This window comes from Vollenhovia emeryi, unplaced genomic scaffold, assembly GCF_000949405.1.
Source record: "Vollenhovia emeryi isolate VEMERY1.0 unplaced genomic scaffold, V.emery_V1.0 DF939198.1, whole genome shotgun sequence".
Taxonomy (NCBI): Eukaryota; Metazoa; Arthropoda; class Insecta; order Hymenoptera; family Formicidae; genus Vollenhovia; species Vollenhovia emeryi.
The window spans coordinates 504,914-527,574 of NW_011967168.1; the positions used below are offsets into that span (position 1 = coordinate 504,914).

Genomic DNA, 22,661 nt, shown 5'->3' on the forward strand with positions numbered 1-22,661 from the left:
ATTATTTGACGCCAGTAAGATAATTAACCAATGTAGAAAAATTATTAAACGACGCTAATTGGCAAATTCTAATTAAAGAAATTAATTGGGAAAAATATTACCTCAGCCAGGGTTTGAACCTGGACTTCCCTACGCTCTAGGCGGGCGTCTCACCAATTCGACCACTGAGGCATGTGCCCACACGCCCACCTAGAGTGTAGGGAAGTCCAGGATCAAACCCTGGCTGAGGTAATAATTTTCGCAATAAATTTCTTTAATTACAATTTGTCAATTAGCGTCGTTTAACAATTTTTCTACAAGAATAAGAACGTTAGAGTAAAAAACGTATAATTTAAACTATTTAAAAAATTCTAAATTATATCATTACGTGTATTACGTGTATGTGAATATAATTAAAGAAATGATGCGATAGATTTATATGACCGTGTAGATCGATGCAATTAATATAAATGGAAAATTGATTTCATAGCCACGTACGACTACGTAGCCACTTGCGGCAGATCTAGTAATGGTTTGGACGATCTTGGCAACCAGACCTCTCGTTTTCGTTACAGTCTTCGATTCTTTCGCGTAACCCTTCAACGCTCTATCAATATTCGGGCTGCGAATACACCGTTTTATTTCCGGATTGTAGATGTAGCCAAGTCGGCAGACGCAAGTGTAGTGACCGGGTAGATTCAGGCAACTCTCGCCGACATTCCGCGTACAATTGTGCGTACCTCGAACGCATTCGTTCACATCGACGCACAGGCTGAATCTGGAAGACCACTCGTAACCGCGCTGATGGCATTCGCAGCTCACGTTAATCTGATTCGCCCTGAGCGCCTGGAAGTCGCGATTCTCGTCCCGGTTCAGCGTGCATTTCCGATGCGCTGCGAACACGACCAGCGGTGGTTAGTTCGCTTGGGGGTGGAAAGACTTCAAGGGTGGTTAATTGCGCGCGCGGCGCACATGGAATGCAAACGAGCATGCAAAGCTCGGCCGTAGTAAAGTGCCGGCTCGTTGTGTTTGTCATAGACAAAACGAGAATCCCGTTCGTGGAGTTACCTGCCTTTGGAGTTTGTGATAATACGGCTCTAATTTATTTACACAAATTTTAATTGTGTTGCACAATCACTAGCAAGTAATAGCTGCTAGTCGTAACGTTTAACGTAACGATAAAAAAAATTACTAGTTGTTTCCTAGTATTATCAATTGAGAATAGCACATTCATTGGACTACGGTAGCACCTTTGATCTACTTTAATCGTATTTTAGTTACATGTATATATATCTATGAAATCCAACCATTATACTAGAAAATATAAATGAGCCTTTCGCGCGATGTAGATGTCTGTAACTAGTGTTCAGTCACCTGGTTGATTCTCAGCGTAGCAAGGGTTGCTCTGCGACTGGTAACAGTCTTTCATGTACCGGATGTGCTTCATGGGACAACAATGGTCCGGGCAGAAACTGTACAGGGCGCAGGCGTACGGTTTCGTGTCGTCCGCTCGTGGATCCTTGTTATGAGCACCATATTCATCAAGGCAGTTGGCGTGATTGTCACAGGGCTCGCCGAAGGTAGCTAAGTCCGGGACGCTTAGCATCGTGTACCAGCACATATAGTAGCTGACGGTAGTGCGCCATTGGAAGCGTTCTGAAAAATAGTATTCAATGATGTTTGTCTGCGACTGAAATAATATCTTATATTATCTCTACTAACTCATCGATTTTAGAATCGACGTTAGAATTGAACGATTTGGTTTTTAAATATCGCAGCCTGAAAACTCTTCGCACGAATTATTCGCAATTGTTGGAACGTGCTTGTTTCCACATTATTATAGTATCTTAAGCGATGACTAATACAATAATTCAATGAATCTTTAAGAATTAAGTATAATTTTATATGAAGGCATAAAGAAGCCTACATATATCACATTACATTTGTAACAGTATTTCTTACGCAGAATCACTTTTTAATTATTTGTTCGTAAGAACTTGTGTGCATCGGATTAATGTGAAAACATTCGAGATTTACGTTTTGCCAGGTTTTATAGCGTGTGACGTTAAAAGTTGGATTAGATAAATTAGTACCTAAATTAGATCTCTAATGTTGAGGGAGTAAATAATGTCGATGTATTAGTGTCACGATCTAATTTTGAGAGAGTAAATGATACAATCGAGTCTATCGCTTAATTCGGTTATTCGATCGGAAAACGATTTAGCCGTTAGCATGTGCAAATCGGGCTTAATGTTCCGGCGTGATTAGGTATATGCTCGCGACGAATCGATGCACTTGCCAATTGGACCCTGAAACGGAACTGCGGTGAGATTGTCCCGCCTTTGGGCTATCTGGCAGTCCCTTTGAACAGCCAAGATCTGCTCGGTATTGTTCACCGGGTTCCACTTCTGTTCTCCCATGACCGTGACGGTGTCGTCCTCGCGCCTGAGGGCCGTAAGCCTAATGATCCTTTCGAGATACTTGAGGCACTCGACGAAACTCGCCTCGCAGTGCTTACGCACCTCCCAGTGCAGGGATCTCAGACCGGGTTTCGGGAACTCTTCATACAATCTGCTCGCAGCCTCCTCCCCTCTCTTGTAGTACCGACGGTCGTAATCGTGAAATTTGTGGGCGCGAATAAAATACGCCACGTCACGGATCACCCGGTTCCTGTCCAGGCTGGAATCCGGCACGTTCGTCGCCTCCGGGTCCACGTCGGGCACGTCGCTCATTCGTATGTTGTGGTCCATAACCTGCTCGGTCAGCGGCACCCTCGGCATTTCCTCCTCCTCTCTCGTACTCGAGTCGGTGACAGTGGTCTCGACAGTAGATTCGATCATTGGCGGCAATGGCGTTGTGACAGTCATTAACGGCAGACGGAATACAATGAGGAAAATATAAATGATACGTAATATACGTTTGGAGAACTTCATCTTGAATGTGCATTTTGTGAAAAGATTTTGTTTTTTTTTCATACTAAGCGATAGTTCACATGAAATTTTTGATGACAGTTTAATTTATTTCTTCTCTCTTTCGGACACAATTATTCTCTCTGAGATTTCCATTTTGAGAATTTTAAATAAGAATAAAAACATCACACGCGGGATAAATATTTCTACTTTTTCCTGCTCGCGAATAAATGTGTCTCGGGTGAATTGACACTTCCTTTTCTGGTCGCGGCGTTGCTCGGGGTATCGGGAGCGAGCTCGGGAAGCGCGATGCATTCTATTACCTGGCGCGCAGATGCGTTCAAATTACTCGAATTGCGTGGAAGACGCCGCCGCCTATCCGTCTCCTTGTTCGCGACGCTGAAAAGACGAAATGAGAAGATGCGGAGGCGCGAGAAAAAGAAGCGGGTACACGGGAAAAAATTATATTAAACCGTATCCACTGTGCTAGAGCGTTATTCATCTCCCGCAACATCTGCCGACATACGGTTTACCATCACCGGCGAGCGTCTCGCCAGTGAAGATAAGTACCCTGTTATATCTCATTCAGTCGCGGCCTTATTCGGCCGGGTGACTTTGCGTTGAAGGCGACCTCGTCCTGTGTCTTAGCTCGGGCTTACAGAAACTTGGTATAGCAACGCGTAATAAGAGGCACCTTCGCGAAACGAGGTGAATCAACTTAGCTCAGCCGGTTCCCTCGAGAGCGACTACTTTAACCCTTTAAGAGTACTATCGACTTTACTTCATAAAATGTATTCATAGCACACGTGAAGAACCCTGACAGAGAAATCGTCTAAACGAAGTTAATCAGAAAATCGTGTTGCTTTGTAGAACGGATTACACAGGGTGTGAAGTAAAGGACTTAATTTGTTCTTCTATTTTCATCTTCATTCATTATAGAAATCAGGATGTTTTAAGCTCGACTAGTATTCAGCTTAAATGTATGTTTATGAAAAGTTAATTTTAACTGAGTATATATTTATTCACAATTTCAACGTTGGAGTAAATTTGTACGCTTCGTAAAGATAGATGTTAGTGCCACGCTGTTGAGCTTTATCTCGCCGTAAAGCTTGCCGTTCGTAAATATAAGAACCCGCGCGAACAGCCGCGAGCGGATATCTCTCGTCGAATTTCGGACCTGGTCCAGCGATCCCGGGAGTTTCAGCCCGCGTGGAAGAAAGAGGGGCCGCAGCTACGAACTTCTCGCTCATCGCGTATTCCAGTCAGCACTTTCGAAAGACAGAGTAACGTCCAATCCGACGGCGAAACTGGGTCAACATTTGCTCGGTGATCTGAGAAAACGGCGAAATACGCGCGCGGCCCCGTCAGGCGAGCAAGAAGCGTCCGCCTCCGCAGAATTTCATCCGACGCAAGAGCGATTCGAAAGTTTTCCCTCCCCCTATCCGCCGAGTGCCCCATCGCGCCGAGAGGCCATCGTTTATCTTGGATAATGGCGAGCAAAAAGGTTCGGAGGCTTCGCGATGGTGCTTATTAATTCCTTGGCCAAGCTGACTGCAGAACCAGTTGGCGAATTGGCTTCTCGATTGTGATCCGTTTGAGCTCCGATTATTATCAGGGCGTGAAAATTAAAGGAAAAACTTTGGAAATTCGCGCAAACGTCTTCTCCGTTATATCGAAAAGATAAACGCGATTTTTATGGACAGCCTCGCAGCTCATTTTATGAAAATTAAAATCCATTTGCATATTTAATTCCGCTAATTTGCTATTAGAATATAAATTGTGATGGTAGCTGCCGTACGTCTGGTATAATTTTGATTAATTTCGCCATTGTTCCGCGAAAGGTACGTTTGTACAAAAAGTACTCGCAAAATTCACTAGAAGTATCGTACATGTGTTTCAAACGGAACACGCGACGGCGCGAGTAGGGGGCAAAATCAAGTGGATCATATCTGTATTCAGTATTCGGGAAAATGGTAAAATCCGACGTGTACAATTTGATGCAACAATGGCTAGTGTCGATCGATATAGCATGCGACCAATATCGTACCGAAACTGCAATTCCGTCAGTATACTGAAATGATAAACCATAATGGAGCGATGCGATTTCATCTACCCGTAACGAAAGCTGCTGTGTGCACGCTAAAATTGAAAACACAATCTGAAAAGATGAATTTAATTGAAATCGAAGGTTCTTAAGAGTTTAAAGAAACGTCGCCTGTAATACACTTCTTTTAAAAATCCTCTCTTTCTTTATCGATCATAAGTATACGAAAGGGTTTACAGCGAAAACTAAGAAAAACGCAGCATTTTTAGAATAGTATATACTAGTATTGTATATAATAGTACATAATACTGATCAATATATATCTTATAGTATAATCAGAATATAGAAAATATCGAAATGCCTATCGCTCGATAAGTCGGCTGTTTTACACATGCATTTTCGCGCGCGCAAATGTGCAGAAAACAGTTGATAATAAGAACGTCGACAGAATGAAAGACACATATCGTAAATGATGGTAGCTCGTCAACGATCGTGTAACTTTCCTTTCCGTTTGGACAATGTCAAAACTCTGTTCGATTGAGACTATGCGCAAGGAGATGCGGAAGAAACGTAACTCAAAAACAAGGGCGAGTCAACATTTGCTCTGCGGCGCTGTAGAAGTAGAAAAATACATTCGCGATTCTAACTCGTCGCGATATCGATCAATCGGGAAATTGTGCTGTACCGTTTCGATCTGTGAAACGATAAACCATAATGGGGAAGCTCGTTTGTCGCGCACATGCTTGAGATTACGTATATCCGCGCTTTACTGCAGAATATTCCGAAGGCTTTCGTACATCTCTACGGATAATAGAAACTCGTTCTTTTTTACACCAGCTTTTGAAGCTCTTGACTGTGCGCGAATCCTTTCTCTCGTTGAACATCCCTCCGTCGAAATAAATCCGCGAAAAGCTAAATGAGCTACAAAATTACTGGCTACAAATATAAAAACGAATCGTAATTAAATATTAAGTTGTGTGAGACTTAAAATTATCTTTTCAATTTTTGCTTTTGCAGTTATTTTAATTTAGAAAATATTAAATGCTACATGTGCCGCAGGAAAGAAAAATTAACTACTAGCGTATAAATCTGAAAATATTTCGGGTTTTACGTTTCATATGTCGGAAATTTAATTACATTGCACTTTTTTAGAGTCATTACAAATTATTCGTAAAGTATGCAGGGTGTTATGTAATACCCGCCTCACCTCTTATTTTCGGATAGAGCTGATTAGACTCAGTCGAAAGTCCTTTACCATTTCGCAATTTTCGCAATAATTAACGAGTTATTAATTATTAAAAATCGCTGTCTTAGCCCGGCCTACCGCCTGATTCAAGCTCGTGATCGGCGTTGCTAGGCACGCGGGGAATTGTTTATGACACATGGCAAGGGCTGCGTATAATAAACAACTTCCCGCGCGTCTAGCAACGCCGATTGCGGGACGATCGCATCTTGCAGCGCGCTCGAATTGGGCGGTGAGCCGGGCTAAGACAGCGATTTTTAATAATTAATAACTCGTTAACTATTGCGAAAATTGTAAAATGGTAGAGGTCTTTTCGACTCATTGTCAGTCTAATTCGCTCTATCCGAAAATAAGAGGTGAGACGGGTAGTACACAACACCCTGTGTATATGGTTATTTTAAAAAGATTTACATGTTATTCCGCTCTTCCGAAACTTTTTCAGATTGCTCTTATATAGACGTGGTGAAAAATTTTGATACAGTTTTCGTGCAAATCTTATGGATATTTACAGATTAAAAAGAATTTTCATTAAATGGAATGAGATTTTTCTACATTGCATAATGATATGATTCGTTTCACTGATAATACACGGAATTTGTTGAAAAATTTGTTTTGTAAGTGCCATTTCTTGCTCTGAATTTAATCCATTTTGGGAAATGCCATATAGTCAGCTTTCTTTTAAAGCAATGGGAAAGAACACGAGTAAACACATTTACTCTAACGTTCAAGCTTTTATGTCGAAAGTTTTAAGTGTACAAATAATTGAACCATAAGGAATAATATACTTAGTATGGGATATTACAGTATGAACAAACAAAGTGCAGTAGTGAGATGTATTGCGACGTACGTCAATTTATGCGCATATGCACATGTATTTCGTACATGCTATCTCAGTTTCAAACTTGGTTGCATTGCATTTAAAATAAACTATTGTATAGTCTGTTTTTATTTTGATAGAAAATTTAGTTGCTACGCGACTTTTTGTTTATGATACGAAAACTATCGACGCCGTGCTGTTGAAACAACAGATTTCTCTTAATTTTACTACCGGTATTTCCGATCAAGAGAAAGTGTACGCGAGAGTATTACATGCACTCAATTATCTTGAAGATGCCTGTTTCCATAACTATAGGAAGTTGCGTAGAACGTGTTCTCGGTACAGCCTCATTTCTCTCTTTCTCTCTCTCTCTATCTCTGTAGGCGCGCTGCAGCTACGTGACAGTACGTTACTGTTTCCCGAGATAAGATCGACTAGTTACGCCGGATACATTGATTAACAGTACAATCATCAGTAATGAAGGCGATACCTGTCTCGCTTACTGCCACTTGTAATTTCTTCCCGCAGCTATCCGCGTGGAAGTTTGTAGACTTTACTTTATGTTAGACGCTGGAGAAGGAAACCGCGAGCTTCCTAAACTTTGCTAGATAATACAACGTTAATTAACTTCTCGTTTACTTACCCGACCGCTTAATGAAGCTGAACGTTCCTTATTGTTATCGTATATCTTCGATGTTTGCTGTTTGTTCGCTGTCACATAATAACTTATAGGTATTATCTACAGAATTTTTTTACACCTACAATCTTTCATGCAAATAAAATTTCTTGCAATGTAAATGGATAATGAAAAATTTTGGTTATTATATAATCACTACCGCGATGTGATAATAATGAGAATAATAGTGAAACTATCGAATTACTTGAAGAGAAATAATAGGATATGATATTGGATTTTAACTTTATACATATAAGAGGGCCCTTGACAAATTCATAAAAGCTATTTTAGCCGGCGCCAACATTGTCGTGCGCATACGAACATTTTGAAGATCCTCCCGACTCAAAAAATTGGTGAGAGAGAATGAAGTGATTACGCGAAACCTAGCTTATCGGCTATGCTCCTCTGCTTTCGCGCAGAAGTGGCTAGAATTAAGTACCTAGGGGGACCCTGGCTTAAACGAGATCTTCCTCTCAAAGGATAGCTGACATTCTCGCGAAAGGAGAGAAGAACTTAAGGCATGACTAAGGGATGGACGGCGAAGGATAAGGGTGAACGGTTAAGTAAAAAAGTGGAATCCGCAGAAAGTTTAATTGCTTTCGAATATCGATGGGTGTTGTGAGGCGTCGTCTAATTTGGAAGTCAATTGCTAGACGCGTTCCCATTGCGCGCCTCGTCCCGTCTCGTCCCGTCTCGTCTCACGCGCGATCTTATTTACTTCTCTTCCCTAAGTGAGGGAAACTCGCGGTAGTCGGGCATTAGCGTGATCGAATATCCGCAGACTGCCACCCAAGCGCATCGTCGCGATTGAACGGTAGGTAGAAGTAGAACGACGACGACGACGATCGAAGCCATTATCGGGAAAAGTTATCGCTCGTCGAACAATCCTTGGGCCATGCATTCGCGTCGCACTTATCGTTTTACGAACAGGACCTCGGCGTTGTGTACCAGCATCACGCTCACGTTCTTTTAAGACCGCTTAACGATGTCGCTGAGCTGACAATGGTTTCGGGACAATCACTATAATCGTCGCTATTTTGATAAATATTTTAAATCATTTCATACAATGGGAACGTGTCGGATTATAATTTTCTGACTTTAATCACGAGGAACAACCTTTAGCCCAAAAAATTGTAATATATGCAAAAAAACATTGCAATTTATGAGATAACATGTAACAAAAAGCATAAGAATAGGTCTGTTGCAGAACGCTAATGTAGAAATGTAAGATTGTAAGTAATAAAAAATTTACATAAACGGGAAAGAGAGAGAGAGAGAGAGAGAGAGAGAGATTTCGTAAGAATTTTAATTAATACATTTTTATTGTAAATTTAATTTAATTAACAAATCTTTTATACTCGTACATTATTAAAAGACGATCATAAAAAGGAATCAAAAGACGGCTTTACAAACGATATTACAGCCAGAGGCTATAGATACACTCCTTAATAACATTAGAGAACCATGTCGAGTTGGCGTGAAAAACAACGAAATGAAAATTCATATAATCTTGCAAAAAAAATGATAGAGCCGTTTTCACAAAGTATTTTAAGACGTAAAGTCTCAATTTTTAAACCTTGTTGAGTGGCGATGCTTGTACTTTCCAAATGCACCATTTTCAGGTCGATCGTACGAAATCGACAAAAACACTTTATTTTTTAAATCACGCGCGAAGTTGAAAAAAAGATTAACTTTATTTTTAACTTTAGACTTTCTGAAAGCGTAAGTCTCTTCTTCAAAATGCTCTTTTAAATATGAAGTTATGATATTTTTTCATCGAGTTATCACGAGTTGAAAATATGCTGATCAAAATCGATTAATAAACTCGGAATAGCGCTATTTTGAACAGAAGCATTTACCAAAGAAAAAACTCGATGAAATTAGCATGATTTTTAAGATTTAAACTGTTCACTTGAAAATGAGTTTGCAATAATTTTTTGCAAAGTTACGTATTTATCTCTTTTTCTGACACTGATTCAATGTAGCTGTTTTTGAATAGCGTATTTTTATACGAGTTGCGGGATTATCTGCAGGTAAAATGTTTATCACTGCGACAATTCTTTTACCAGTTGGTTATCATAAACGTATATTTCATGTAATTATTTTCAACGCTGCATGAAAACCACTCTGAGGTGAGCTCGTTTATACGTTATAATTCATCCTTTATTACAAAGCGTAATATCGCGCAATAAATCATAATATTAAGTAAAGTATTTTCGCTTGAATATTAATTGTAATGTCTGAAACGGTGCTGCATTGTCAGAGGGTGATTTCAGAGAGCATCAAAATGCGGCGGTCGACCCGCTTTCGTACGAGTGTCACGACGTTCGAGAGTAATCGCGTCAGTTCGATAAAATACGATTAATGCGTGCGACAAAGGCGAGCCGAATCTTCCGATGGAAATCACGTCGCGAGTATCCGGCATATCGCGCGCTCGCACGTGGTTACGCGTGCCCGCGAGCGTCGGAGCGCGCACGTGCGCGGCCGCGCGTGGAATTCTTTATCCTCGCCTCGTACGGACGTTCATGACTTCTATGGGATGTCGCGTTGGCTTGCTATTTTGTCGGATATTAATGGAAGCCGGGTTGATAAATGAGCCGGTCGTGGGGGACACGCGGAAAGTCAGGGAAGACACTCTTCGGACTCCCTCTTCGTTCCGCGCCTCCGGGCTTTAAAGAGAAAAGCCAGACTATCGCGTGTACGGGATGACCAACGGCGTCTAACGATAGATGGATGATATTTTCAACGCGCGTCTAAAGTTGAATATGCCGTATGAATGCGCCATAGAAGTTACTTGAAATTACACGTGAGCATTACACCCAGAAAAAAAGTTTCTTTAAAATCAAACAAATTTGCTTTCAATTCTGACCTTACTCGACTTTTATTTAACTTCAAAGAAACGATTTCTTTACCTTAACCAAAATTTGATTTAATTAGGACAGAAATCTCTAGGAGAGTTCATATCTATTTCTTCAAATCTAGCAAATGTTTTAGTAGAAGTAAATCAAAATTTAGTGGATTCAAAGAAACATGATTTCAACGTATCTCATTTACATATTTATCTTTAGTAAATCTTCTGGGTAGTAGCGTAGTTTATATTTAAAAGCTTTTGTTTTATTTACTGCCGTTACAAATTGCAATACATATTTGTGGAACGTGCTGTCTCACGTATTCGCGTATGCCTTATCTATTTGCCATGGAAGCTCGAGTACAATGAGAGACACGTGCGTGCAAATTGACGTTTTCCATTTTTTGGAAATTTCTCGGGCATGGTTGGACTTTTGAAAGCGCGTTCCCTCAATATCAGGCAATGGCAATGCGACGTTCACTTAAAAAAAGGTCACAGGTTTACGCGTTTGACATTGCGATTACGTAACGAAGTTTTCGCATACGCGGTAGCGACGTGCTCTTAATGCCGGGCACGTTGCGAGCTGTGCGCGCAAAAAGGATTAAGCTCGACTGCTGCAAGGCTTTATTAGCCTCGCGCATGTGAAACGCTCACCTGGAAGTGCAATAGACGCATATACGACGGGTCAGGGTTTGCAATACCGACCACGTGTGCTCATTGGTCTCAACCGCAATTACAACCTGCCAATCAGCCGGACAAATGTATTCGCCGGCCTAACCGCGTTTAGGAGACCATGCTGCGATCATGAGTATTGCTGTACCTTATAGCCTGCCACACGCGCTTAACTAAGGACATACAGTTCTCTCTCTCTCCCTCCCCCCCTCTCTCTCCCTCTCTCTCTCTCTCTCTCTATCTCCCGAATTGCTTACGATTAAGGTATTTACGAGGAAAATATTGATATTTGCGGTAGCCGTGATGAAATTTTATCTTAATATCTGTCTACATAGTTAATGCCTGTTTGCAACCGTCGCGCAATCCCTTATATAATTTGAAATTGAGTAAAATTATCGTATCGGTTTAATTCCGATTTAGATAGACGCCGAATATTCGATTACAGGCGTCTTCGAGTGAATTATGAGAAACTGAATGAATCGTTAATAATGCGGCCGGCAAATAGAATCGGCGACTTTAATTATCGGAAATTACTCCTCCATTGCTAACGTTATAGCATTAATGCAGTCCGCAGCATATCGTAATTGCAACACGCTTACAAAAGCTCAATGTAAACTGCCTCGAATTCATGGGTGAAGCACAGCCGTGTTAGTTCGCAATTTACGCAAAATTAGTACGTCCAACTTTTATAAATTTTTCAATAGTTGCAGCATGTAATTCAATTATGTAAACATCGCAGCGTCCATAAATTTACATGAATTTCGATTGCATTGGTCATCTTTTATAGTCTCGTTAAATCACACAGTTACGAGCATCGTTTTCGACAGCGTGTTGTTGAAAAAAATGGATGAAATAATTCAATATTTCCGTTATTATCCACTCTCGTTGTTACCCGGCTGTCGTATTAATCAAAGGATACGTGTGCATTCGATTGCTCATGGTAATGTCGAATCGCTCGCTATTTCTAACGGATTATTGGCATTAATTATTAGTTCATGACATTTCAAACAATTACTGGAGAAACTATTAATCACGACGTTGATTTTCAATGAATGGATTAAAACGAACCGCTTAAACAATAAAACGTGAGTTTTCTTTAATCCCGTCGACAATCAGAGGGAATTAATTTGATGAATGAAGACCGTACTCGTTTCCCTCGGATATTTGTCAGGGAACGTCTAATAAGCGCGATCGTGGAATGCGACAAAAGGTGCAAATAATGAGCACTGATACGATATCATTGTCGCCCAAACAACAGATACGCCCGTCGTATCGGGGGATCTAGAAATTGTTAGACATACAGTATTCCGTGGATATTAATTGGAGTTGGAATTAATTTCTCCCCTATTACGAACCGTCGGAAAACTTGATTAGTATTCCCCAGGAACGGCGCCGACACGCTGACGGCGGGTTTCTGCGAATAGTTGGGAATCGAAGTAGATATAGGGTCGCATTCGCCCATGCTATCTACCAAGTCGTTCATCGGCCCACGGAAATTCCTTCTCACCCTCCATTTGTTACGAGTCGAGTAAATGACACGAATAATTTCGCAAAACTGCTTCTATACATTCAGACAAGCAAGGAATTATATCTGAAATGGCGCGTGTTTAACGGCTGAGCTTATTTATTGCCTAAATTAAACGCGACAAGGCAGAATCTCAATGATTTTCGGTTTTCGAGCTTCGTCGTCGTTTTGCGAGGGTACTTAATAGAGTACTTAATAGAGTTGAAATTTGCTGATCGAGACATATTTTATAATTGTAGCTACGTTTACACTGTGAAGAGACAATTACGCAGAAGTGTATATAAGGTTTAAAATAGATTAAACTTGTATGTGTATACACATTAATATTACATTAATATTTTTATTAAAAATAAAAGTACAAAATAAAGTGAACGTACACAGATACAAATCAGATTATGCAAATTTCGCACACTCGAGACGTGAGGATATTCTCTTCTTAACTCCATCGACGAGTTCACGAGATTCTTGAGTAACGGTGAGCAGTGAACCGGTCGAGTTCGCGTCGGTCGAACGTAGAAAGCTCTTTCCTCTTGATCGAGAATCGCGACGTGAATCTACCGCCAATAATTCCAAACCATGCGTTTTTCCTTTTCTGACGAGAGCATCAATCGCAACGAAATAAATCGCGAAAAGTTGTGGCTGCCTTGGCTACGTGGGGCACGAACGGTCCGCGCTGGTCCGAGTTGAAGTTTTCCGCGGCTATCAGTCCGAAAGAATTTTCGCAGTCGCGTCGTGTCTTGCGCCCCAGGGACTGCCTCCTTCGAATCAAACTTCGACACCCGAGACGCCATTAGTACCCAACGAGTCTGCAAGTTTTCTCGCTCTGTCGACGTGGTCGAGGTAAAGGAACGAAGAAGGGTTGCCGTGTGGTCTTTTCTCCCATTCTTTCCGAGGCTTTTCGGGAGTTAAAGAGGCGATCCCGTGCTACGCGTCCTCCCATTCCTTGCTGCCGGATTTTCGAAGACCGCGCTACATATATATTCGAGCAGTATTTTACGTGTTAACACAGAACCGACAATTCTTTCCAACGATTCAGGATAATTGGATTTCTTTGGAAAACAATCGATAGTGAGTCCAATTTGAAAGAATTAACGCAATCTCGTTAGGAACTTGGAGTTCGGAAACATTTTATTTTGAATTGCATCATATACTTGAATAGGCGCGACATTCGCTGTGCAAAAATGTAGCGAGCTACTTTTTCAACCAAAATATAGTTCTAAGATGCAATATGTTACTTGCCAATACAAGCATCTTTCAACCTACCAACGGCCAATCGACAGACCACTCTCGAGCGTTTGCTCTTCCCGTTTCTCGACGCGAACATCGCTGCGGTATCCACCAGCGTGCTATCAATCAGTTGGCGGACATCCTCATATCAGCTCCGAATTTGTGGGCCAGCATTCAAGGATCATCGGGCGTCTGTGATCCCTTAGAGTGCGCGCCGTCCTCTCGTCAAACCCTGTCAGCGTCTGCACACGCACGCCTCAGTCTCTTCCACTCGAGCATCACGAATGGGTGTAACTGCGGAGTCGATCGTCCTGAATAGGCTTCCTCTCCAATCGAATCTATACCTCGACTGGCGACCGCCGTTGTTGACGCCAATGAAGGAAAGGAAGGAAGGATGGAAGAGAAGTAGCTCGCGAGCCGGCTGATGAAATTGAACACGGAAGGCACCGAAGACGTTTCCCTCGGAACGACTGGCGCCGAGCGAGCCGAGGAGAATGTACGAGGGTGACGTAGGCGAAGTGTCATCCGAGGAACAGATCGAAATACACAGTGAGAGAGAGAGAGGTAGAGAAAAGGTGAGGCGACGCAGAGACGGAGTAGATGTAAATGGTACGCTTCATTAACGTGAGTTACCGTCGCATCCATTATTCGTGGTAACCAGACTGACAAGCGCGATTCCGCCCTGTCCAGGGTATTACCGTGCGGAAAGAGAGGACGGGAACCTTGAGCGCGTGCGTTACTTATCGGGGAGGAAGAGGACCGACGGCGGCCAAATTGGAGTGAATTCCGTCGCCGTTATACCGAAACCGCCACCGCCGTACGCTGCGGGTGTCATTCCGGAAAAACGTTCCGCTTCCACGCGCGACACCAGAATAATGGCTGTTTGGACCGGAATTCGAGAGGGTACCGCGTGGCAAAGCGAGAGGGATCGTGCGATCGGGCGCGAGCGACTGTTTCGCATACCCCGTTGGATTTCACGTTTCGGCGATTAACATTTTCATTAGTCTTATTACCCGACGAGAGTGCGCCGTATGGCGATTAAGGTATCGTCGCAGCTTCCGCGTATCCGCTGCTGAACGATCGAGAGAGGCGGATGCGACGATACGCGAGCGTAATGATCGATCGGCCGCAATGAAGTCGGGAGTGATGGTTCAGTGAAAATTTTTCCGCGGGATGATAAAAAATATAATGGAAGAGCTCGCGTGAACAATTGAATCGGCTTACATAATCATTACGAAAAACCGTTTACATCCGGTTTTCTACTGCGTTATTATTCCGTGTATATTTCCCTCGTTTGCGATTCTTTTATCTATTACGACATTGCTCAATATTCCGCTGTATCCCGCGGGGAGAATGGGGCTCACAGAAATAACGATGCATAAAATATTTCGTTCATTCTATTATCTTCGCATTTATTATCTATACGTTCCGCAACGCTTGGCTCGCTTGCGATTTGTATCAATGCCGAAAATGTAACCATAGCACGGCACGGATATTAACCAGCCCGGTTGAATTTACAGCTCCAGCTCGGCAATACAACGTTACGCGGCTATATTTAATAAAGACTCGCGCGCATGAGCGCCGTTGTATTCCAAACTCCAAAGTTCCTATGATTAAGATTTTCATTAATCTTGTTATTCATCGGCGTGACACGTATCGTGCCTAGCGTGCATTAGCTTGATACAATGCCTGTGACATCAAACAGACGCGATCTTTCATACCGTGCATAGCTCTTGCGAGCCGTAACGTCATATTACTTCGTCATAACGTCAACTTAGGCCAGGCATGCCGGCGTAATATCTATTTAAAATAAAAAGTACCAATTAAGCGAATACCAACGTGAAAAGTGATACACCGTAAACGACGGCCGAGGCTTCGTAAGCGCGCGATCTTATTTACCGCTGTCGAGAGACATCCTAATCTCGATGTTTGAAATATCTCCCGTTATTTCGTGGCACCCGAATGACAAAGTTCTGCATGTGCGCGCATGCGAATTTGTCGATACCTCAAGTCTTACAGAAATATTAGATGGGACATTGTTATTCCGGCGCCACGATTTGTCACCACCGTGTCGCTACCGTACCTTCGATAAGAATAAGCGATATACTGCAGCTCGTAAATAAGTGAGCCGCGGCTGACGTGCGAGAACTCGTGGGAAAGAGCCGCATGAAGACATAAATCGAGGAGTTATTACCTGATTTCCCGTACGACGAAATTCCTTACGGACGACGGATTGCTATTAGAACATTGATCACCGTAAGATTTTTCTCCGATCCTATCGCACTTTAGAGTGTTATACAGGTCCGGGGACTTTTTGCTGCCCGAAAATATCTACCGAGATAAGGGGCTGGGGACGAAGTTCGGGATCGTAAATCAGAAAACGGGGTGGTCAGTCGTGGCGCGGAGCTTCATTTCGTGTATGAACGTGATTTATGCGGTCACCATATACATACACATGTACATGCATATAGATATGTGTATATGTATATAGGCTTCATCACGATTTCGAGTCGCCTTAGAAGTGGTTTCAACCTGCCCATTACGTAATATCTATCTCGCGGATCAGACTCCCGAGATTACCAACAACCCTTCGCTACGCAAGAATAAAAATTCCTATCGCGGAAAAATTAAAGAAAAAAAAAAGAAATCGATGTCGCGACAATCGCGCGACGTGATTGAACTTTTTGTTACTGAGCTGCAAAGTAGCTCTGGTATCGATTTATTCTGCTCTCTTTAGATTGAAAAATTTAGAACGGCAACTACGTGGGATAACTTCGGAGTTAAATTTCCACGAGCGTTTGCGCGAAATGTGGAAAGTGTCACGAACGCAACAATCACGCCGAAATGTCGACTCTCCGGCAAACTGGATTCAAGCATTGAAGTGAATTTTTGTATTTTTTATTTTTTTTTTCACGGCGAACCCATTAAACAACCACGGACAGCCATTTCTGGATGGACTCGAATCGACAGCGCCGGGAGGGTAGGGCACGAAATGAAATTCTGATGCAATCGGGAGTGTGGAAAATCATAATGGAATTACATTACGGAACTATTAAACCGAAAGAGCGCCGTCACTATCGGACGAAACGAAAAATGGACGTTCTCCATCAAATATTCCATATTTTAATCTCGACCGATTTACTTATTTCCATTAGCGCGGTGGGTGGTCGGGTCGCAGTCACATTTTCTCGCAGTCTCTTACGCCCGAAGATCTATATTTAATTATTGAACAATCTGATTACGATCGCATGTTTCGCGACATGCCGGTCCCTCGGCGTTAATATTTTGTTATACGTGCGCCTTCTATGCAGATATATGCGAATCGTGTCGTCGATAGAGATTAAATTATACACGATTGAATGAGTTTCGTGACGAAGATTATTGGGGATGTTATTAAATAATGTTTATGTAATATTTCGAAATGTTGATAACTGACGAATCGATCATGCGCATCATTATCGTTGTCTTTTTCGGTCATGAGAACCTTTGTGGATTCATCACTCAATATGCACTTGATAAACTCTTGGACCGAATTAACATATTGTTCAAAGACGACCCTTTGTTATTTCGAAGATTAATAACAGCAGCCTCGCGGGAACGCGCGCCATCATCGCTGTAATTAAACGGAACTGCGTCGCGCATCAACTGTGTCGGCTATGAAATGCGTGAAATAGGAGCTACGCTTGCCTGCAGTACTGCGATGCTCTCGCCCTTCTTGATGGTATCGCCAGTCCTTTTCTCACGACGCGCACCCCGGTCTAATAGAATTCATTGGATTATGCATCGGAGGGCACTTAAATATAAGTGGTTAAACGAATTACTGCGCGGTACCCTTGGCCCACTCGAGCCCTTCTCCCCCTTCTGTCCTTCACAATTCTGCACGAATATTATTATGCTAATCCATAAAGCTAAAACTTTTATGGCAGCTATGGTCGCGTAAACACTGCCAGCCGTTATTGCCCTCTGCGGTGTCAAGACTGCTGAAACTTTAATTAGATCACGAAATAGTATGCACACTTTATTCGACTTTTCGCAAGTGTACTCCCCTACCGCATCTTTAGGTATTATATCGCCGAATTGCATCGTCGGGTACACCGACAGAAAAAAATGGTTGCAGTTACCACAATCTCACTATAATTTATAGTCATTTTAGGAGCCAACCATATTTTTATAATTCTTCCAATTACGTAAGTTATGGTCATAGACATAATATTGGTCCGTGCAACTTACGATATGGTTGTCATAAACCAAAACGAGCTTTTAATTTGGTAAGGTGTACAATAAATATTGCAATAACAACCCAAGTAAAATTTTGAATAACTATATGCAATAGTAATAATCGTATAATTTATATTGGAAGTAATATTCTCCGCTTTTTATTACATATACATCGCGTTCACTGCACAGAAAGACCGGCTAAGGCAGAAATAACTAAAATAAAAATGTTGCCGTATAAATAGTAGGGGCATCTACATTGTTTTGTGTTGCAACATTCACTAAGTTTGCTGCACAAAACGCATATAGTTGTCTCCACTACTCCACTACGCACATCATACCAATGTGAGTTTACCAATGCAATTTAATTTAATGAAAAATAATTAATTTTTTCCTCCTCCATTGCAAATTAATTTCTGTTCAACATTTGAAACTGTTGCAAAATCTCAAACACCGTGTGTTTTGCCCGCGGACGTGTAATTATTCGGGAACGGGATGAAAGGAGGTCGGTGATTAGAAGCACGACACCGAGAGGTGCCTTCTTTTTACTACCAACTTTTCTGTCTTTGTCATCTCACTTGTCCTTTCTACCGAGGATGAATTTTGCAGTACGTTTAATAATTCAGGCGTTATGCTGTAACTTCGTCGCCTCTTATAATCCACGTTTTCAGCGATATATTCATTAATTATCTCGACATTCCACTGAAAGTCGTTATCAGTCGATAAGCGAATGGAGTTTAAATGCATTTTTGCCGCAGGAATTACTGTGCTTACCGCACAGTCATTTTGGTTTAACGACTTTACAGATCTGAACTCAATATACTATCAAATGTGCTATTACTTGCTTGTAAAATTGCATTAACGGTTCAAATTTAATGAGAGTGATCCGTTTTGCCTAAAAGTGCCGTTTTGCCTTCCTTTCCTCTACATTTATACGCGTACGGATGTTTTTATGGGCGATGGTACAACAAATAGTAATAGTTTGTGCAAATTATTGATCAGCCTACAGCTGTATAATTATTACTTCCAGCGCTCGTACAATTTTGCGCGTAGTGCGTTTCATAAATCCTGAGATCGCAAATGAACCAATTTTACGCGGAATTATATTCGCACGTTGTTCGACACGTCCGTAACATGAGAGCCCGTTTGCGAAATCCGTTCATGGTTTGGCCGATACCTTCATTAAACGGAAAAGCGAGAGCGCCGCGGAAGAAGGGAAATGACGATAATGTTCGCAATTGCATTCACCCGATTAATCCGGTACGCATGCCGTTTAAATTTATTGAACGCGCGACAAATTTTGGCGAATGGATTTACGCTTCGCGAGTAGAAGGATCGGAGAAAGAGAAACGGAAAGGAGAGAGGTTGGATGCGCCGCTAGCGGAGTGAGACGCGACGCGATGGAAAAGAAGCAATAAAAAAAAAGGAAAATAAAGAATACGCGTGGCGGCGGGATAGTGGGGCACGGTGTGACGAAGTCTGTCGCAATATCCTGCAACGAAAGCCAATAAATAAAGGACGGCTTGGCCGCGGAATTAAAACACATACATCACGATACCAGCGATGCGCGCTCGCACTTTCTAGTCTCGGCTAGCGCCTCGCCCATCTTTGTCTCTCTCTTTCCTTTTTTTTTATTCGATACTTACGCCCCGACGGGCCGATATCTACGTGAGGGTTGAAATTAATCCCGGCCCGGGTTCTGATTGCGATATAATTTCGCGATTGAGCCGCGGCCACGGCGATTTCCGGTCGTTACGATCGCTGAAAGGGCGCGAGCATATTAGCGAACTTGGTTTTATTCTGGCTTTAAACGCTGCCCGATAACTCACGGCTGTGTTCGAATGTCTCGACGCTCGCTCATCGCTTATACGTAAAACGAAAAGGTGACGGCCTGATCCGCGAGACGGATGATCCGTCATTCGATGTGCATTACGTATTGAGATTTAAGCGCTTCGATGAGATGCACCGAGCAGAGGTATGGAAATTAGTCGGTGCGCGATTGCGAATGCAAAAACGTTAAACGCTCGCCGGCACCGGTGATAAATTTATCGAGCGGAATTTAATTGGCGCGGTTTCGTTAAACATCACGAATATATTTTTCTTGCGGATCACTATTTACGTAGCATTTATTTCATGTCTCTCCGAGATATCGCGAGGGTTTTCCTTACGTATTTATATTTATGTCGTACTCGCATTTAATATATTAGGGCGAACGGGGGCAGACTTTTTGTTTAATTTTGATTGTCAAGTATTACGCGCGAGAAAAACTCATCGGAAGTTCTTTTAAGGCGGGAGGAAGAAGGTTGTTATATAAATAGAAAATTGCATCTCTAGAGTCGGAGATGAAGCAACTCGTTACGCCGCCGATGGAATTACGAGGAATGGAAAAAAAGTAACCGCGAAAGAGTAAATGCACTATAGAAAAAGTAGGCTAAAATAAAAAACCGGCAACTGCGCAAGTTCAAAAATCCCATGCGTCTTACACGAGCATCTCGCTGCTTCCGGTTTCTTGTTGCATCGCGTTTTGAAATGCCTTGAGAAGGGAATCCCGCCCGGAGATATTCAACAGAGCTTGCAAAGTCGCGGCGTCGTAAGAGACTGAAAAGCTTCTCTCGTATATTATGCCAGTAATTTCCGTGTATGTATCGTTAGAATGTTGATCACGTCATTTTCCTTTGCGAGTGCAAAAGAATCAATTTCCGTACGAGTTTTCCTTTGACACGAAAGGACGGGGGATCCGATCGGGCGACGAGATTGACGCGAGATCGAAAGCGACGCAAGAGCTTGCTGACAATTACGCGACAGCTGAGCAGCTACTGATGCGCCATCGGATACATAATAAAACGCAAAAGTTCTGGTTTCTCGAGGAAAACAGCAAAGTTCAACAGCGACTCCGTTGCATTCGTCTCTGGATTCCGATTCGAAGCGTAACGCTCGAAAGTGTTTCGCAGGCCGGGCCAAGGCAATAAAACTTTCGAAATCTCTTGAGGGTTTCGAGGACGATGCAGCGTTCCGCGCAGCGGCGCTGTGTAGAGAGCTCATGAATATTTAATTCCCGGTAGTGGCGAATCGAATGTTAACGGTGTGCGAAAACCGACGGCAGAGGGGACGGAGAGTCTAGGAATGGCGAAATGCAAGGGGATACAGGAAGGGACGGGAGATCATTGCTTACACAGAGTTCTATAGCCGATACGTAAATAGTTGCTACAGGGACCGACAGTTTAAATACCGGGGATCTCACCCCGTCTATAACGAAATTCGCGATATCGCTGTCTCAACAAAGCGCAAATTATTTCTACGTTTCCTTCTTTTTCCGCCTCGGCTCGCTAGGAGAAATTACAGAAAGAAACTCTCAACTCGATTTTACACTCGGAGTTTGTGTCAGGCAACACGCAAATGTGAAAGAAAAGTTTGAAGAATTGGAATCTTACTTTTGACGTTTCGCGTTTTTTATGAAAAATAAGAGATGAGAAATCCAATTTTATTATTGTTGCACTTAATCCCAATAATGTAATAAGCTCCTCGGGCATTTGCGTGTGAAAATCTACACGCGTGTCTTAATACAGTCCAGAATTACGTCAGATCACGTGTAATTGACAATAGTCTGATTAAGACGCTACTACTGCTTACATCGCACACATTCCATCACCAATCGCAAATCCGCATTGTAATCACTAGTTGGCGGTCAACAAAATTAATCAGTGGCACCAAACATTTGTTTTGATAACGTAATATCCATGCTGTATTTGCAAGTGGCTTCGTCGTTACGGTGAACATACATTTGAGCCCACTGGCGGCTGTTATCTATTTTTTCCCCCAAGGCTTACTTCGTATACATTTTCTTTCAATCTGAATTATTTACCATTCACATACTAATTGTGCCCCTTTTGATGAACTTGCAATAAATTTAATAAATTATTAAGGGCCAGTTTCACAAACGTCGTTCAACTGCTAACCGAAGATTGATTGGATTCTCTGTCTCTTCCTAAATAATAAGATGGAAAAGGATAGGGAGTCGACTGAATCCTGGTTAACAGTTAAGCGACGTTTGTGAAACTGGCCTTACGACTTAATACGACAGCAATAAGGTCTGTATAATTGGCCGCGCGACAAAATCTGTTGTCACCGCGTGAAATTTGGTTTCGACCCCGTATCAACGCCTCCCTTTGACCCGACGTATCTCTGTCGAGATTGACCCGAATTGCACCAACAAACTTCTGCAGAGAACTTGCGCTACGTTAGAGAAAGCAGCAGTAGATGATATAATCGACTACGGTGACACGTACACACATACACAGCCAGGTCTTAACTTTTGACATGCTATGCTCTTAGACTATTAGATTGCAATGAAAAGTCCATAATCGCTTCAGTGAAAACTTTTCTGAATTTGGATAATGGCCAATTGCGCTTAAATCTCTTGGTATTAACTTATAGTCGGTAAATTATCTTTCTTTGCTACATTAATGTCGTTTAATCTTCTTTTTATTTTACAAAATATTGTAAAGT

The 22,661-nt window shown here is 42.2% G+C and overlaps 2 protein-coding genes across 2 annotated transcripts; one reads left to right on the plus strand and one right to left on the minus strand.

Annotated features, from left to right (window-relative positions):
* Window positions 1–414: 414 nt before the first annotated feature.
* On the minus strand, window positions 415–2,846 carry LOC105561951. Its single transcript, XM_012012366.1, has 3 exons — window positions 2,279–2,846; window positions 1,354–1,635; window positions 415–872 (listed from the first exon to the last, which is right to left on the minus strand). The coding sequence occupies exons 1-3, from the start codon at window positions 2,844–2,846 to the stop codon at window positions 415–417; spliced, it is 1,308 nt and encodes a 435-aa protein (XP_011867756.1).
* An 11,497-nt stretch (window positions 2,847–14,343) lies between these two features.
* LOC105561895 lies at window positions 14,344–15,491 on the plus strand. The gene is made up of 2 exons (XM_012012259.1): window positions 14,344–14,549; window positions 14,631–15,491. The coding sequence occupies exons 1-2, from the start codon at window positions 14,435–14,437 to the stop codon at window positions 14,930–14,932; spliced, it is 417 nt and encodes a 138-aa protein (XP_011867649.1). The 5' UTR covers window positions 14,344–14,434; the 3' UTR covers window positions 14,933–15,491.
* Window positions 15,492–22,661: the final 7,170 nt, after the last annotated feature.